The 18,410-nt window shown below is 52.7% G+C and overlaps 1 protein-coding gene across 3 annotated transcripts; it reads left to right on the top strand.

Moving 5' to 3' along the window:
* Positions 1-2,654: 2,654 nt before the first annotated feature.
* On the top strand, positions 2,655-18,078 carry Pomgnt2 (protein O-linked mannose N-acetylglucosaminyltransferase 2 (beta 1,4-)). 3 transcript variants are annotated; one of them, XR_005092056.1, is made up of 3 exons: positions 2,655-2,785; positions 10,456-10,539; positions 15,300-15,435. XR_005092056.1 is itself a non-coding variant. In XM_028890429.2 (3 exons), the coding sequence occupies exon 3, from the start codon at positions 15,896-15,898 to the stop codon at positions 17,636-17,638; it is 1,743 nt and encodes a 580-aa protein (XP_028746262.1). In that variant the 5' UTR covers positions 2,655-2,785; positions 10,456-10,539; positions 15,788-15,895; the 3' UTR covers positions 17,639-18,078. The 3 variants fall into 3 exon arrangements, 2 of the variants coding, with proteins under 2 accessions (XP_028746262.1, XP_028746263.1); XM_028890429.2 differs by lacking the exon at positions 15,300-15,435 and adding an exon at positions 15,788-18,078; XM_028890430.2 differs by lacking the exons at positions 10,456-10,539; positions 15,300-15,435 and adding an exon at positions 15,788-18,078.
* The last annotated feature ends 332 nt before the right edge of the window (positions 18,079-18,410 follow it).

The following is an 18,410-nucleotide window of genomic DNA, read 5'->3' as shown; positions in this document are numbered from 1 at the left end:
GCATTGTCCCAACTCTCAGTTTCAGTACAATCTGTTTGATCTTTTCATGAATTTGTGTGTGTGTGTGTGTGTGTGTGTGTGTGTGTGTTTGACAGGCCAGTTTGGATGAGTTCACAACTGCAACCACGAGGGTCAAGTCCACTGAAGTCCTAGATGGATTTGTGGCCAACCAGCCACTGAAACACAAGGAGTTGGGAGGGTCCACTAATCTTCCCCTTCTCAAAAGTACACCGCTCCACGTGACACCCGTGTATCAAGTCGGCACTGTCACGATTTCCATTTCCCAAGTGAGAAATTCGGGATTTAAAAAGGTCACATGATGACCCAGCAGATTCATTCAGATCTGTCTATGTCAAATCCAGGTCCAGTACTGTCCTCCCACACCCACTCATAACATGCTATAGTTCTGTTGTAAAGCAATGAACGTTCTAGAAAAGAGCACGTGGCAGACACAACAGAATACCTGACAAGAAGCCACGCAGGGCAGGAGATCTGAGGGAGATGATCTGAGGGAGACCATCTGAGGGAGACCATCTGAGGGAGACCATCTGAGGGAGATCATGTGAGGGAGATGATCTGAGGGAGACGATCTGAGGGAGACGATCTGAGGGAGACCATCTGAGGGAGACCATCTGAGGGAGACCATCTGAGGGAGACCATGTGAGGGAGACCATGTGAGGGAGACCATGTGAGGGAGACGATCTGAGGGAGATCATCTGAGGGAGATCATGTGAGGGAGACCATGTGAGGGAGACCATGTGAGGGAGATCATGTGAGGGAGACGATCTGAGGGGGACCCTGTGAGGGAGACCATGTGAAGTTCACTGAGCCGCTGAAGCCTTCATGGATGCCCATGAACATGCTGTTTGGTCTTACACTCATTTGCAGTGACGACGTCTTGGTTAGAGGTTTGACTGAGTATTTACAGGGTCCCTGGACTATTACCAAATTGCCCTGCACAAACTTACCAGCGTTCTGTCTCAGCACAGGGCACTGCCATCTTAGAATAGCTGTGCAGCGGTGAATGGCCCAGTGGGTACCGGCCCTTGCTGCGCAATTCCAGAGGACTGAGTTCCATCCTTGGAACTCACGTAAAGATGGACAGAGCCAGTGCCACAGCGTCGTGCCCTGGCCCCATCAGTGTGTTTCGATACGCACCCAACAACCCCAAACACAGACAACAATGATAATAATAACAATCTTATAAAATAGTTACACACTAGTGGCAGGGTTTCCTCCTCTGAAGGTGGAATGAAGAGTTGTATTTCCGTGGGACGCTCCTGGTCAGTGGCCCTCTGTGGCCGTTTGAATATAATTGGCCCCATAACCTCATAGGAAGTGCCACTTGTTAACGAAGGTCACTGGGGCAAGCTTTGAGGTCTCTTTCTCAAGCTTCTCTCACTATCACAGTCCACTTCCTGTTGCCTTCCGATCAAGATGCAGCCAGCACCATGTCTGCCTGCAAGGGGCCATGCTCCCGCCATGATGATAATGGACTGAACCCCAAATAATTGTTTTCTTTATTAGCGTTGTCAGGGTCATGGTGTCTCTTCACAGCAATAGAAACCCCAACTAAGACAATCTCCAAACATTTTTTTTTTTCGAGACAGGGTTTCTCTGTGTAGCTTTGCTCCTTTCCTGGATCTCGCTCTGTAGTCCTGGCTGTCCTGGATCTCGCTCTGTAGCCCAGGCTGGCCCCGAACTCACAGAGATCCACCTGCCTCTGCCTCCCGAGTGCTGGGATTAAAGGCGTGCGCCACCACCGCCCGGCTCAGTCTCTGAACAATTTAAATCTTCGTTTTTTGAAGCAAAAAGTCAAGGGAGCAAAAATGCATGAATCCAGAAATGGAGGCACATGTGTTCTGATCACCTACAGGAAGAACTGAGGATGGTTGCCCCTGAGCGCCTTCCTCAAGCGATAGCGCCTGAGGTGGCGACAGTGCTATTGTCTGTAAGCTCCCTGTTGCGTTATATTTTTTTGTCTTCTTGTTTACTTTTTAAAAAATTATTTTAATGTGTGTGTGTGTGTGTGCGCGCGCGCGCGCGCGCGCACGCGCACACACACACACACACACACAAGCATGGATGCCTTCAAAAGCCAAAAGAGGACTTCAGATTTCATGGATCTAGAGTTACAGACACTTGTGAGCTGCCCGATATGGGTACTGGGAACCGAACCCAGGACCTCAGGAAGAGCAGTAAGCGCTCTTAACAACTGAGCCATCTTTCCAGCCCCTTCATCTTTCCAGTCTTAAAAGCATGTCAATGTATTGATTATTTTGCCTCTAATAGGTGACGTATGGATATTGATGTATCTTGCATTTAAATTTATTATCAGAGCCGGGCGGTGGTGGCGCACGCCTTTAATCCCAGCACTCGGGAGGCAGAGCCAGGCGGATCTCTGTGAGTTCGAGGCCAGCCTGGGCTACCAAGTGAGTTCCAGGAAAAGGCGCAAAGCTACACAGAGAAACCCTGTCTCGAAAAACCAAAAAAAAAAAAAAAAAATTATTATCAGAAATGAACACCAAGTAGAGCTTCTGATCTTCCCAGGCTCGTGCAGGAGTTGAAAACTACAACTCCCAGGATTCCGTAAGCCGAAGGGGTGGAGGCCAGAGAGGCGGAGCCCGCGGCTTGCGCACGCGCTCTGGCTCCCGTGTGTGTGCTGTCCACCAGGGCAGGCGCACAGTGAACACCTGCGACACCCGGCGTCAGGTGGGCAGCGCGGGGTCTGCGGCGCAGCTGGGCCCCGGGCTCCAAGCAGGCAGGGCGCAGATCCGGGCTTCAGGTGAGGCGCTGGGCCGGGCTGGGCTTGGTGCCGGGCCCTGGGCTGCAGGGGAGGCCGGCGGGGCTGGTGGACGCCGCCTGGAGCAGGCGCAGAGGTTGGAGGGGTGGGCCTGTGCGCCTGCCCGGGTGGCGCCCTAGACCTTCCAGCTGGAGCCTGCGCAGCCCTGACAGCGGGGACGCACACGCTGGTGCCTGGGAAAGGATGGTGCGCATTTGGCACAGGTGGCGCAAGGAGAGGTGAGCAGAGGGGGCCTGGGCCGTGCCAGCTGCGTTTACAGCGGTGCCTGGGCCGGCCTGTCTTTGACCCTTGGGGTCCGTAGGGAACCAGCCGGGCAGTCGATGAGAGGAGCTTGTCTGGCCTGCTTGACAGTGCCGGGGGAGCCACTGAGGGAGGACCCTGATGGGCTTGCCTGTAGGAACGCGTCTTCTCAGTCATTGGTGGGAGTCCTGGGTTAAAGTTTGGGAATCATGCCGCAAGTGATGAGCAGCCGGTATCCTTTGACCTTATGCCAACCAGCCCCCAGAGCCTGTTGGGAAAGAGGATCTCAGGATTTGGGACAGATAACAGCACAGTTCATTTTGGGTATCTGGACTGTGCCGGGGGCTGGACGTTGAAATCTTGGCTCCTTTACTGGCCATGTCCCCTTAATTAACTCACTCGTCTTCTCTGACCCCTGTGGGGGACCAGCCCCCACCATTTCCTGGGTACTCCTGAGGCGTGAGGGATAAAAGATTTAGAAATATAGAGGGTGAGAAACAGAAACACAGGATAGCTCGGGAGAGCCTGGATCCTTATCCACCTTCTGTCTCTGCTAAAGGGCTTTTTATGGGAATGCCAAGGGGTGGAGCAAAAGACCTCCCCCTAGCACAGCCAAGTGCAGACCCTTCCAGACACCTGGTAACCACGCACTTGGTCAATTCATCCCCTATGCAGCCCTGCTGGGTAAAGCAAGCTCAGCTCTCACTGGGACACCTCTGTGGGCCCCCACAGGTCCCTCCTTTACCTTCTGTAAAATAGAGTGGAAAACAAATAAACGAAAACAAAAAAAAACTTTCACAGAGCTTCTGTGAGGATTCCATGAGGTAATGCTGGCGAGGCTTTCTGTCTGGGTCCTAAACACTGTGAGTTCTAGTCCCCGGTCCTGACTTTTCCACAAACTAGCTGCTCCCAGGCTGCCAGGATCTGGGAGCTCAACCAGCCTACCCTTTGACATGAAGGATCTGAGTTCCGAGTGATGACAGAAGAAAATTAGCTCCCTTATGCTCATAGGTGGCTGGCAGGTCACTTCCGAGCTCAGAGCCCCCGGGAGCCTCCAGAAGGGAGCAGAGGAGAGGGAGGGTGCTGGTGAGCAGATTCACTGTGACTGTGAACATGTGTTGGAGTGTCAGGATGTCTTCAGTGTTTTCCAGTGCTGAAGATTGAATCCAAAGCTTCATGCGTGCTGGGCGATGATCCTACTATTGAGCCACAGCCGCGGCCGCCCCCCTGCTATCTCTTTACTCTTTGCTTTGATTCGAAGTCTCGTTAAGTTTCTTAGGCACACCAAAACTATGATCCTCCTGCTTCGTCTTTTTAGAGAAGATTGAGAGAGCCAGAAAATTAAATTACTCAACACTCCACTCCCAGGGGTCCTTGTCACTCACCTCAACTTGCTGGAGGGACACTCTCCCTCAGGAACTGCTAAAATGATCCCCAGGGTTTTTCCAATTGGACGAGATATTGGAGGGAGAATCCAGAGATGCTCCCATGGGCTTTTGCAGTTCAGGCTTGAGTTTGAACTTCGGCTCCATCCCATAATAGCTATGTGGTACTGAACAATCCATATAACAGCCCCCAGCATACGCCCTTTAGTGTGAATGGGGTTCATAACACCTACTTTAGGTCTGTAGCAGGATGAGACCACAGATGTCGAACACTTGGCATGAGTCAGTAAACAGGTGGTAATTTCACTGTTTCCTTGTAGAGTTGCTATGAGAATAACTGTAGGCACAGTGCTTTGCTCCGTTGGCTCTTTGGATCCACAAACCTGCCCCTCCCTTCACCGTGAAGTAGTAGAAGTGTCTGTCTCTCAGACTGGTGGTAGAGGTTTGCAGTGATTAAGAAATGGTGTAGCAGCCGGCGGTGGTGGCGCACGCCTTTAATCCCAGCACTAGGGAGGCAGAGCCAGGTGGGATCTCCGTGAGTTCAAGGCTAGCCCGGTCTGAGATCCAGGAGAGGCACCAGAGAAACCCTGTCTCAGAAAAGACAAACAAAAAAATTGGTGTAGCATCATTTAGCTGCTAAGTGTCAGGGCCGGAACTCACCTGGCATCTCTGATTGGGGCATTCTTTCCTCTGCTGCCTGTGGGTTCTTCTGTCCAGGAGCCCAGTTAGGGCCCACCGCAGGCATTTCTTAGCCACATGTCCTGCCGTCCCATCAGTGGTGATGCTGAAGGAGGTGGTCCCCTGGGTGAGATGAGGTGAGGCATTAGGAAGAGGCAGCCTGCAGGAAAGCTTCCTTAGCTCTCATCCTGGACCTCGTGGGTTGGTGAGAGCAGCCTGGGTGGGTGGGTCTGCAGCCTGGGTAGGACCTAGAAGGCTTCGTTGGAAGAAAACCCTTGTTTATCTGCTGGAAAGAGTGAGAGCTGTGTGCATCTCGGGCAGAGCTCTGCTTTTGGGAGCAGAGCTGTGGGTGTGAGGTCAGAGTGCTGACTGAGTCCCATGCAGCCACTGTAGCCCTGGCTGCCCGAGGGACCTCACTTATAAAGTAGAGACTTGGGAGAATTTGTTTCCAGAGGCTCTAAAAGGTTGTGGTTTTATAATTGTGTGTTGATGGCTGAACCTTCTCAGCCCAGCACCAGGGCAGTGGGGATAATCGTCACCCCGGCTTGCTACCTAGACTCTGTTTAGGATGAGAGAATGGCCACAGTTTCCTAAGCCACCAGCCAAGCCAGGTGTTTTCTCTGCCTGGCTGGGAGAGTAATTATAGCAAGAAGCCCTGGGTTGCTAAGTTACCATGGAAAGCCTGTGGATCTGTGTTTCCAGAGCCTTCCACACCTGCTCTGCCCTTGAGTCATAAAATCTCCCTGCTCCAAGTTCTTCCCTGCTCCCCTAACACTGGAGACCCCATCAGATGGGGTGACAGCTGGGGTGGGGCTTAAAAATGACCCTTGGAGTTAGGCGTGCTCACATCCTGGTGGTCTATAAGACCTTAAGCATGTGACCTACCCATAGTTGCAATTTTCTCGTATTGAGAGAAAATTAAGGGCTGGGGCTGTGGTTCAGTGGTTTGCCTAGTACATAGGGAGCCCCGAGTTTGATCCCCAGCCCCACCAAAGGAGTTGGAGAGAGAAAAGGGAAGATATGAGGCCCCCGAGGCCTGCATTGGAAGGCTGGGTGAGGCATACAGGAAGGAACTCCGGACAAAGCCGGCATAGTAGGAGAAGCGAGGTGGTGGCAGCATTGGCCTTAACTCTGCACCAGAGGCCAGCAGCCTGATCTGACCAGCACAGATAAATCTTGCATTTTCTATGGCGTCTCTCAGTCTCATCAGTGCCTACCCTCGGACCCAATGTGTCTATCAGAAAATCAGACCACCTGTGCTGCAGGCAGGCCCTTTTCCAGGCCATGCAGTGTGCACAGGCCTCAGCCACACTCAGGAAGGAGACGAGGACCCTTTCCTGCCTATCCCTGCTGCTGCTGCTATTGAAGCAAAGGCTTTCTGTGGGTTGCCACGGTTACGTTTGGTCCCAGAGCTTTGAGAAGGGTGATGGCAGCTGTATTATAAGGACCTGGAGATGCTGTCCAGGCGCTTCTTTCTCAAGAGGCTTGCCTTCTCAGCTGGCCGGCAGGATGACGTGGCATTGCCAGTGTGGGCCACTGGCAGCTGTTTGGAATACCCTCTTCTTCCCTGGCCTCATTTCTCACCACCTCCACACCACAAGCAGCGGTGTCTGCCCGGGAAAGATCAGGTGGGGGAAGCTTTTCTGGAAGATTCCTGTGTGGAAGCTGTCTCAGTCTGCACTGTCCTGGGACTTCAGCTTGGAAGTCACGTCAGCAAAGTTAGCCAGGTTTAGTAACAGGGAGGGAGATCCTCGGCTGGGTCCACCATTTCCTTGTGGCTGAATGCAAATTCCTTCAGAGGATTGCAGAACTGCGTGATGTCAGAACAGCTTTACATCGAAACTGGGCACATGGTGGAATCATCTGGAAGTTTTATCAGAACATGGGTTCCTGAGCCCAGCTGAAAGAATTCTGGGTCATGCATATGTGGGCCACAAAAGTAGAAGAGTTGTACCTACCCCTTGAGCAAGCTCTACGACCCCAAAGGGCTCCTGGGTCTTCCTTCCCCAGGGAAGGGACCTGTTCCTTTAAGTATCCTACATTTGGTAGAATTTCTAGTGCTTTCCCCATGGGGCTGCCTCAAGGTGAGTGTCTCACAAAGATTCACAGTGTGAACTGGGGGTCAAGTGTGTAGACTGATTCCTGGCAGAAGTGCCTATCCTGAACTTGACAAGAAAGATAAACCCAGATTGAGGCATATGTTAGGAAAAAAAAATAGCTATCTGGCTTAAAGACTGTCAAGGTTGGGGTTGGAGAGATGGCTTAGAGGTTAACAGCGTGTGTTGCTCTTGCAGATGGCCAGAGTTTGATTCCTAGCATCCACATGGTAGTTCACAACCATTCGTAACTTTAGTTCCAGAGTATCCAACACCCTCTCTTCCATGGGTGCTGTATGTACATGCATGCAGGAAAAACACTTGGAAGATAAAAAACAAACTTTAAAGAAACTGTCAAGGTCATAGGAAAGACTAAGAAGGAATCCCAGATAGAGAGGTGAGAGATGTGACTCTTCATCCTGGCTTGGATTTTGGACACAGCATAGGGACCATGGATAAAAATAGTATCATCAATATTAATTTTCTTAATTTGCATTATGTAAGAGAAAATTGGTCTCTCAAATGTATACTTAATGGCTATCAGGGAAGATGTCACCAGAATTTTTTTGTTTGTTGTTGTTTTGTTTTGGAGACAAGGTCTTGGTAAGTATCCAGGCTGGTCTTAAATCCTCCAGTCCACTCCCAAATGCTGGGGTTGCAGGCATATACTACCACACCTGGCATCTAGTTTATGTTTAAATAGTTGAGAAAAGGGTTTAGTGACAGAGTGTGAGAAATGTGTCAACTTAGGAAGAATCCAGATGGGGCTGGTTTCCGTACTCTGTGCGGCTTTTGTAAGCTGGAGTTGTTTCCTTGTAGAATGAGGAGATTGCAGACGGCAGAGCCAGCCCCACCCTGAGGTCTCATTTGTACTTGAGCGGCTTCCTGCCCTCCCTTCTCTCCCACCGTCTTTAATATAAATGAAAATTGTCACTGAGGTGAAACAGAGGACCGACCGTGCACCCAGTGACGAGCCAGTGGGTGGTAGTGTCACCATTAGGACAGAGGAGGCTGAGAGTACCACCGCAGTGACGAGACCAAGGGGACCCCAAGCTGAGGCGGTCGCCCCCCTCCTGTCTTAAGCAGGGTTGCAGACGCCCTGGATGTCTGACAGCTGCCAAGTGGCTTCCTTACAAAGGCCTTTACAGGTTCCCCTTGGGGAGTCTTCCTGGTGAAGCCAGCTTTCCGGCAGCCTCACAGCCTGCTGTCTCCACCCCAAAGCCTGGAGTTCCCATTGACTGTGTGGCGTGGCCCCTGCTGAGGTGGTCTCGTGCTTTGCTGTGTCCAGGAGAGCTGCACACAGGAACATAGCGATCACCACCAACCACACCCCTCTAAGCCCTCGCCCGGAACTCATCCACCCACCTCCAGGTGGAGCTTCCTTGGGTCTCTTGTACCTGTGTGTGCTAGGCATACTTTCTGGTGTTTTTTACTGTCTTTCCTACCATGGCATCTCCTGGAGTCTTGATGGATTCCGTCTCACATGGGGTCCAAGTCCTACCTGACATGGACGTTTTGGGGTCTGGGTAGTCCCTGTAAGAATTGGTTTTGAGCTGGGCAGCAGTGGCACACACCTTTAATCCCAGCACTGTGGAGGCAGAATCGGGTGGATCTCTGTAGGTTTGAGGCCAGCCTGGTCTAATAGAGAGTTCCAGGGCATCCAGGGCTGTGCAGAGAAACCTTGTCTTGAAAAACAAAAAACAAGAACAAAATTTGTGGTTTTTTTCCTGCAGTTTTCACCTTAAGAACTTGTAATATCATACTCCTTGTGCCCTGTGTGAGCCTGGGCCCAGTCAGCTTCCAGTGAGACCCATTCGTGCTGTGGAGGTGGACCCCAGGCTGTGAGCAGATGTCTGTATCACCAGGGAACAGTTCCCTTGCAAGAGGGTTGCAGGCCAGCAGGGGAGGCCGAGCCCACCTCCAGCTCACCTGACCCTCCTACCTGCACAAGAAGGGCCGGGCTAATCACCCATCGCACCAGGGCAAAGAAACTCGAGCCTCTTGGAGTTTTTCCTTGAGTTGAAACCCATTCATTGTTACATCAGCTGCTGACACATGGTTCAGTCTCCAGCTCTGAGTTCAAGAGGGTGTTTTCCAGGTCAAGGTGTTAGTATAAGAATGTGAATGGGTAGACGGTGAAGGCTGGAGAGATGGCTCAGTGATTAGGATCCCATTCTGCTCTTGCAGAGGATCTGATTTCCGATCCCGGCCATGTCTGCTGGCTCACTCACGTCTGTAACTCCAGCTCCAGGGGAACCCAACATCTCTGACCTCTGACCTCCACAGGAACTGCACTTATGTGCACACACACACACACAGAATTAAAAATAAAATAAAAATCTAGCTGGGCGATGGTGGCACACGCCTTTAATCCCAGCACTCGGGAGGCAGAGCCAGGCGGATCTCTGTGAGTTCAAGGCCAGCCTGGTCTACTGAGCGAGATTCAGGAAAGGCGCAAAGCTACACAGAGAAACCCTGTCTCGGAAAAAACAAAAAAAGTCTAAAAGCAAAACCAAAAAACCTCAATCACGTGAGCGCAGAACTGCTCAGTGCACCTTTTTTTAAAGATTTATTTATTATGTACAGTGTTCTGTCTGCATGTATTCCTGCAGGCCAGAAGAGGGCACCAGATCTCATTACAGATGGTTGTGAGCCACCATGTGGTTGCTGGGAATTGAACTCAGGACCCCTGGAAGAACCTCTGAGCCATCTCTCCAGCCCCTCGATGCACCTTTATAGTTAATTGCTGCATGTTACAAAGGTGCTTGGGCTGCCTGCATCCTGCTGAAGGAATGATTCCCTTCCCAGGAAGTCCAGTGTGCTTCAAATGTGCAGCTTTTCTCAGCCTTAGGCTCATATGTAGTTTTGGTGCACATACAACCATAGTGTAACTAACTACCTGGTAAACGGGAAGGTGGAGGAGGTTGGAAGAGATTGTCCTGAGGGGCAGCCCGACCTTGTGGAGTGTTTGAGCTTACCCACTTGGAGCGACTGGGACAGCCGCGTGCCACCTGAAGCTTCCATGGTTCGGCACTAGTGAACACATGCTGTGCTAGGCTAAAAATGCTTCTCAGTGTCAAAGTAAGGATTCTACCGTTTTCAGCAGCAAATTCGGGCGGCTTTTAAAAGTCAGATTGCCGTAACATTAGTGTACAACCATCCCCCACCTCTCCTGGACTGGGCCACCCTATCCTTGTCTTCACTCGGTCTGTACGGTTGCCAGAAATTAGGGCTTTTCACATTTTATCTGCAGAAATCAGAAGAGTGCTGTGAGAGACTGAACTGCCCTAACCCAGGGTCCTGAATTCTGGACCTCCAGCCTCCAGTACTGTAGGAGGTAAGTTTGTTGTTTAAGCCACCTAGCCCATGGTGGTAGTTGTCCCAGCCTAAGGTCACTGCTGCCCTGCCAAGCGCTCAGCAAGCTGAGCTTTAACTGTGCCTCCCCTGCCCCAGGCTCCAGGTCATGTGGTCTGCCCTGGCTCTGCTTTCCCATTGGCTCCTGATCTGTGAGTTTGCAGCCATGACTAGTCTAGGATCCTGGGATGCTTCCTCCGTGTCAGACCTTAAGGCCCATGTGGGGTTGTCTGGGGCTGGCCAGGGCATTCAGGAAATGGAGACTGTGTCCATGCTAGATGTCCAGGCTGGCGGTGAGTCCTGTCAGCAGTAAGTCTCACCCTCACTGCCGGGCTGTCGACAAGTGTGCCAGCATCCTTGTGTCCGCCTGTATTTAAGGCTTTTGTGGATGTAAGTCTCTCTCTGTGAAGCTCTGTCCTGACTGAGCCACTGAACTGAATTCATCCTAACCACACTTCTGTTAAGGTTTCTAACTGTGACTGTAGCGGACAGACAGTGCCCAAGTCCGCAGATGAGGAGAGGTTTGAAGAGGAAAAGGAGCCAACCTAGGCCTTGAGGCCCATTCTGTCTGCATCTGAGCTTCTGTACCCACCTGACCTTGTTCCTCCTCTGGGAACTATTATGGGCTAGCCCCTTGAGAAGTGGGAATTATTAAACAAAGGCCAGGCCAGGTGACCATGTGACGTAGTGAAGCGGAGGGGTCATCAGATGGGAATTGGCAGGAAACTGCTTTCCTCCCTGATGGCTTCCCTCCCTGACGTCTGGAGGCAGGAGGATGGCGTGCAGTGATGGCCACCTCACCCCAGCAGCTGTTACTGCTCCTTGGCACGTGTGCCTTGCTGTGACCACTGAATCAGGTCAGGTGTCACAGGGGCTTCCAGTCTCCTCTGCCACAGTGAGACCTGAGGTCACGGCAACCATTTGTCATTTTTGTGTGTGACACCTCCACTAGCCTGGCCAGTGCAGAACCTCATTTCCCATTCTGTTGGCATTCTCTTAAGACTTTGGACTCTGTTCCATAAAAATATGTGCATACATAATTTACATATCTTTAGACATAAATTTACATACGCATATATACTGGGTGTGCATATATACATACATACACACACACACACACACACACACACACACACACACGCAAGCACACACATACTGTATCGCTCATCTGCACACACTGACTTGTACGTAAGATCACTGGAAAATCTGGTTCACTTGCTATGACCCATCTACCCTCCGCTGCCCTGCAAAGTAGGAACGCTGCCTCAGCAGTGCTGGCTGGTGTCCATCCATCCCTCTGTTGGTAGTACACCATGCTGGTGGTTAATCATGTTCAGGGTTGGGCCTGTCCCCGTCCATCCAGTGCCTACCATTGGGACGATGAAGGAAGAACGCTAAGGTCGTTTGTCATGAAAGATTTGAGGACACAGCTTTCCCTGAGTCACAGCTCCAGGCCTTAGCAGGCATGTTTTGTCTCCAAGGTGATTCTAGGTCCTGTCAGGTTGGGACAGGACTCGAGGGCCTGGCTTCTTGCTGGAGATGGAGGGTTGGCCATCTCCCACACTCTACCTCACCTGGGCATCATCCTCAGCTCTCTGCTGCACACCTCTCCTGGAAGGAAGGCCCACTGCACAGACCAGTGTGTACCATGGCAGGAAATGTGGGACAGGTGTGAGTGATGCTTTCCAGCTCCTCTCCCGAGGCCCCGGGGACAAAGGGGGTGCTGAAAATGCTGTGCCTTCCTTCCGTAGTGGGCATCTTTTCCATGTTCTTTCTAGGGGTCTGGGCTCCTTGAGTAAAGTAACCTGAACTTGAATTCTCAGCACCCACATAAAAAGCCATGCACGGTAACTTGTAACATCTGTAACCCCAGGGCTAGGGGCCGGGGATAGGAGCCAGACAAGATCATCTTTGGAGCTTGCTGGCCAGCCAAGCCAGGCTAGCCAGATTGGTGAGCTCCAGGTTCAGTGAAGAGACCCAAAAATAAGGTGGGGTTGGAGAGAGAGCTCAGCAGTTAAAAGTACTTGTTGCTCTTAGAACCCCTTTTGGTTCCCAGTTCCCACATGGCAGCTCACAACTATCTGAGACTCCATCTCCAGGGCATTGGATGTCCTTTTCTGGCCTCCAAGGGCACCAAGTGTTCATATGATGCACAGACATCCATGCAGACAAAAAGATCTAAAAAGAATAAGGTAGAGAGCCATCGAGGAAGGTACTTGTCTACCAGTGGCCTCCACAGGCATGTGCACACATGTGCATGCACACCCTCACATGTTTACACACCAGTCACATACAAGTTTGTTTCCAGTCCCCTCCACAGCAGAGCAGGGAGGGGCCACAGAAGCCACTTCTGATGAGGGGTAGAATCGGGATTAGAGTCCGTTTAAAGGTCTGAGGCCATTTCTTAGAACACTGTTGAGATTGGAGCTAGCCCTTTTTAACTTGTCTGTCCTCAGCCAGGCGTGAGGCTGTTTTCAGGATGCACATGGTGGGCCTGCATAATCCAGAAACAGACAGGCAGGCTCTTCTTTCTCTGTGTGAAATGTCCATCGACACAGACCATCTTGTCAGATCCTGTCTGATGGGAGGCTCTGGAGCCCAGAGGGTGGGTGTGTCCTTCGGCCCTCACAGCATGCTCACCTGCAGACCCTAAAGAACCAGCATAGGTTTTTAGGGACAGTGGGTGGAGACAGGATATGTTTCCCTGCTGGCCCCTGCCTCTCACCCGAGGAGGCTTGCCAGCCCCATTTATTTTTATTGAAGTGCTCCCTGCCTCTGAGATCTGACTCTGCCAGAACTTTTGATCTTGCTGGCCTAAGTAGGATGCCACAATGCAGTGGGGGTAGGGTGATGCAGGAGAATGTGGGAAAGACAGGAAGGATGTTATGGTGATCACTGGCCGCCCCACACCTTGGCTTCTCCACCGTGATACCATAAGGGGATCCATTATAAGACTCTCCAGAAGATTTAAAGCAAGCATGAAGAACAAGTCCATTGTCCGTCCTCCATCCTGGTTCACCTGGGAGAGTGGGGAGGGAAGACACTCAGAAACATTAAGCCAGAATAGCTAGCCCCATGGGTGGACCCAGAGCCATATAGAACAGGTCTGTACACAGTCCCAGCAGAGAGGGGTGTGGGTTGCTAACCAAGGTGGCACCGTTCTGGTCGCTGGATCCCCGTTGCTCGGCCATGATTCAGGCTGCCTCACTGGCTGAAACCCAGTCAGTCCACCCCATGCTTTAGAACACACGATTGGGCAGCATGTTTTCTCTCACCAAAGCTTCACATTTCCCCCCTGAAAGGGTAACACCAGAACCTGACATGCCCAGTGAAGTCTTTGTGGCACATTCCACGGCTGTGCCTGACCTCTGCCAGTGCCGTATTGGCAGGCCCTGGCATGGCCACCACCTGAGGTCTCTCCAGCTACCGCGGGTTGCTGCAGTCCCGCTTCCGTCCAGCAGGTGGCACTCGTGTCAAGCTGCTGATTCTCTGTAATGGTGTTTGGCTTGCTGTGTCGGAGGTGTCTTAGGGAGGCAGTTTCATGGACACAGACGGGTCCCAGGGAAATGGATGCAGCATCATTCTGCTGGGTCTGAGCACATGGCTCAGAAAGCTGTACCCTCCTGGCATGTGCTTGTCTGTGAGAAGCCAGAACCACAACTCAGTCTGGCTTCAAAGATGAAGAAAGCTCTCTCACAGCAGACTGGGCAACATCACCAGGGCCCTGTGTCTCCTGTGCCACCCTTGGCATGCTGTCTGCGCCCTCAAGCCAGCTTGCTTACGGTTGGCAGATGGCAGCCAGGGGACACCCCTTTGCTCCTGTCCCTTAGGCAGGAGCACACACTGGCTGCTTCTCCCCGGTCTGACTGGTTCCTCTTTGCAGCATGTCACTGGGTCGGGCCAGAGCTCCTGAGGTGAGCTGTCCACATCCTGGGTCCCAGGAGACTCAGCATGGGGTCAGAGGAACGTGGACACACTGAAGACTCCTTAGGAAGATCGACATCGATGGACATGATCACCCTGTGCTGACCCAACCCAGAGGCCCAGGCCAGGGTACCTTAGTCGGATGACTGACTGGCCTCTGTCTTCTGTGGCAAGAGTTCTGTGCTTAAATTTAAAACACTGTTTCAAAGTGGCAGTAATGTAAGGGACAGTGCCTGCCTGGCACTGGCCAGCCTTGGCTCTGAAGCAGATGGCAGCAGTGTGCCCGGGGTGTCCCAGCCCCTCTCTTCCCTGCGCTGGAAGCCTCACTTATCAGGGGCTCCATCTGAACATCAGAAAACAATTGGGTGCCAGGACTTGGATTTCAGCCAGTGCGTCACTCCTGACCACCAAAGCCTGGGACAGGGCTGCCAAATTCTTGCTTTTTCCAAAAGGTGACTGAATTCCAAAAGAAAGGCCACCCAGGCCAAGGGAATGAATGTACCTGGCCTTTACTGTGTCTCGGTACTGGCACCGTCTAATTACTGCCCTACCCCAAATGTAGGGGGTTCTGTTTGGAGACAGATGTTGGCCCCAAACCTGGACCTTGCTGAAGTTCTGCAGAGCTCTGGTGGTGGTAATGTCTTTCCTTCATAGGGCATCCTCAGACCGATGAGACCACGGGTATTGTATGGTAAAGCAGAGCAGATTCCACCAGCTGCTGCTGTTGAAAAGGGTGTAACATGCGGGCTGCTCATCCAGGCAGAGGGGTTGTTGCTTCTTGCAGCAGCTGAAAAGCATCTTCATTCTCCCACTCTGCAGCTGAGTGACGCAGGTGTGATTTGAAGGGCTGTTGAGATGACTGAGTAGTGTCTGCCTACTTAAGCATGAGGACCTACTTACCTCTATAATGCCAGCACTGGAGGGAGGCAGAGACAAAAGGATCCTGGAGGTCACTGGCCAGCCAGTCTAGCTGAATCAGTGAGTACCAGGATCAGTGAGAGACCCTGTCTCAAAAATACAAAGTGTAGAACAATCAAGGAAAGACACTTGATTTCTGGCTTCCAAGCACACATGCATACATGTGCCCATGAACACACACACACACACACACACACACACACACACACACACACGAAAGTTTAAAAAGCCTAGAACTTGTCGCTGGACTTGCAGCCACTTTTTATCGCTTACTTTTTCCTGCCTGGCTGTGGCTGTTACCAGGGAGCTTTGCCGAACCCGGTGTGGGGGAGCACACAGTGGGGTGTGCTGAGACCCTGGCTGGGCTGACTCTCTCTCTCCCTTCACAGGCTTTTTCTTGTCCTCCGGCACACATAGGGATGGATGGGTGAGGCCCCCCTGGGCTGTGGCACTGCCCAGCAGCCGTCATCTCGTTAAGGCCCCTCGGTGGCAGTAGGATGCACCTCTCTGCAGTGTTCAATGCTCTCCTGGTGTCTGTGCTGGCTGCAGTCCTGTGGAAGCATGTGCGGCTGCGGGAGCATGCGGCCACCCTAGAGGAGGAACTGGCCCTCGGACAGCAGTCCCTGGATCCGGTTCCGGGGCTGAGGATTGACTACCCAAAGGCCCTGCAGGTCCTCATGGAGGGCGGCACCCACATGGTGTGCACAGGCCGCACCCACACAGACCGCATCTGCCGCTTCAAGTGGCTCTGCTACTCCAATGAGGCAGAAGAATTCATCTTCTTCCATGGCAACTCGTCCGTGATGCTGCCCAACCTGGGCTCCCGGCGCTTCCAGCCGGCCCTGCTGGACCTGTCCACTGTGGAGGACCACAATGCCCAATACTTCAACTTCGTGGAGCTGCCCGCCGCGGCCCTGCGCTTCATGCCAAAGCCAGTGTTCGTGCCTGACGTGGCCCTCATCGCCAACCGCTTCAACCCCGATAACCTCATGCATGTCTTCCATGACGACTTGCTCCCCCTCTTCTACACGCTGAGGCAGTTCCCTGGCCTGGCCCAGGAGGCCCGGCTCTTCTTCATGGAGGGCTGGGGCGAGGGCGCTCACTTTGACCTTTATAAACTCCTTAGCCCCAAGCAGCCGCTGCTGCGTGCGCAGCTCAAGACGCTGGGCCGGTTGCTCTGCTTCTCCCATGCTTTTGTGGGCCTGTCCAAGGTCACCACCTGGTACCAGTATGGCTTTGTCCAGCCCCAGGGCCCAAAGGCCAACATCCTCGTCTCAGGCAATGAGATCCGGCAGTTCACCCGCTTCATGACCGAAAGGCTGAATGTGAGCCACGCAGGGGCACCCCTGGGTGAGGAGTACATTCTGGTCTTCAGTCGCACCCAGAACAGACTCATCTTGAACGAGGCAGAGCTGTTGCTGGAGCTAGCACAAGAGTTCCAGATGAAGACGGTGACCGTGTCCCTGGAGGACCACACCTTTGCCGATGTCGTGCGGCTGGTCAGCAACGCCTCCATGCTAGTCAGCATGCACGGCGCCCAGCTGGTCACGGCCCTCTTCCTGCCCCGTGGGGCCACCGTGGTCGAACTCTTCCCCTATGCTGTCAACCCTGACCACTACACCCCCTATAAGACGCTGGCCACGCTGCCTGGCATGGACCTGCAGTATGTAGCCTGGCGAAACATGATACGGGAGAACACAGTCACACACCCTGAGCGGCCCTGGGACCAAGGGGGCATCACCCACCTGGACCGGGCTGAGCAGGCCCGCATCCTACAGAGCCGAGAGGTCCCCCGGCATCTCTGTTGCCGGAACCCTGAGTGGCTCTTCCGAATCTACCAGGACACCAGGGTGGACATCCCGTCCCTCATGCAATCCATTCGGCGTGTGGTGAAGGGCCGGCCAGGGCCTCGGAGGCAGAGGTGGACAATCAGCCTGTACCCAGGCAAGGTGCGGGAGGCTCGCTGCCAGGCGTCTGTGCAGGGTGCCACCGAGGCCCACCTGTCTGTGTCCTGGCAGATCCCGTGGAACCTCAAGTACCTCAAAGTGAGGGAGGTGAAGTACGAGGTGTGGCTGCAGGAGCAGGGGGAGAACACCTACGCACCTTACATGCTGACCCTGCAGAACCACACCTTCACCGAGAACATCAAGCCTTTCACCACCTACCTGGTGTGGGTCCGCTGCATCTTTAACAAGAGCCTCCTGGGACCTTTTGCAGATGTGCTGGTGTGCAGCACGTAGCCAGCAGGCCATGGCCGGGCCTCCGGGGTGGCCTTGGCAGCTCAGCTTTCCCAGGCCGGAGTCCTGCTGGCGACTATGGTGATGACGCATCTATTTATTGAGTAGGCCAGGGCTAGGCCCGCTCCCAGAGTCCCACTGCTGCGGGGTGCAGTTTGCAGAAATCTTTGTCCTGAAGAGGTGGTACCTGCCCCCTCTGCCACATTGATTGTTCCCACCCAGGAGGAATTCCTTTGTGGCGAGGAGGCGGCACAGGCAGGCCCCAGGGATCTGCTCTTGCTAATTGATTGTGCTGTTTCCTGCCATGGCCTTGGTACAAGTCCTGGCTTCTAGAAACAGTGGTCATGTAGTTGGTGGGCTAGGCAGATAGTCTCTGAGAATTTCACCTGTAGCTGAGTGGCAGGTGTGTTTGGAGCAGTGATTAAATGATTATGAACATCGTGGGTCAAGTCTTTTAATGTCTTATTAGCATATATGAATTATACCTTGTATCGGGTGTCATATGACACTTTCATGCATATGTATAATAATACATTTCAGTCCTATTCAGCCTGTTAACCTTTCCTGTTCCCCCTGCTACTGAGCCTTTCCTCTTTCCAACCCACCCCTCCTAATTTCATGTCCTTTTGAGTGGGTCTTTATATGAGCCAGTGCGTTTCATTGGGTTGCCTGGAAAGCACACGGTTGAGGGTTTGTTTGCATGGGCCTTGCCATCGACTGCCCAACTAAAGAAAATGTCTCCCTCCATCCATTAGCTTTGCTCCTCAGTGAAGGA

The sequence above is a fragment of the Peromyscus leucopus genome, chromosome 7 (assembly GCF_004664715.2).
Source record: "Peromyscus leucopus breed LL Stock chromosome 7, UCI_PerLeu_2.1, whole genome shotgun sequence".
Lineage (NCBI taxonomy): Eukaryota > Metazoa > Chordata > Mammalia > Rodentia > Cricetidae > Peromyscus > Peromyscus leucopus.
The sequence above is the reverse complement of the archived record's forward strand: the minus strand, read 5'-3'. Positions and strand labels throughout refer to the sequence as shown.

What these genes read in the sequence shown, in the direction of transcription:
- Pomgnt2 (XM_028890430.2), top strand. Translation starts at nt 15,896, where the DNA reads ATGCACCTCTCTGCAGTGTTCAATGCTCTCCTGGTGTCTGTGCTGGCT.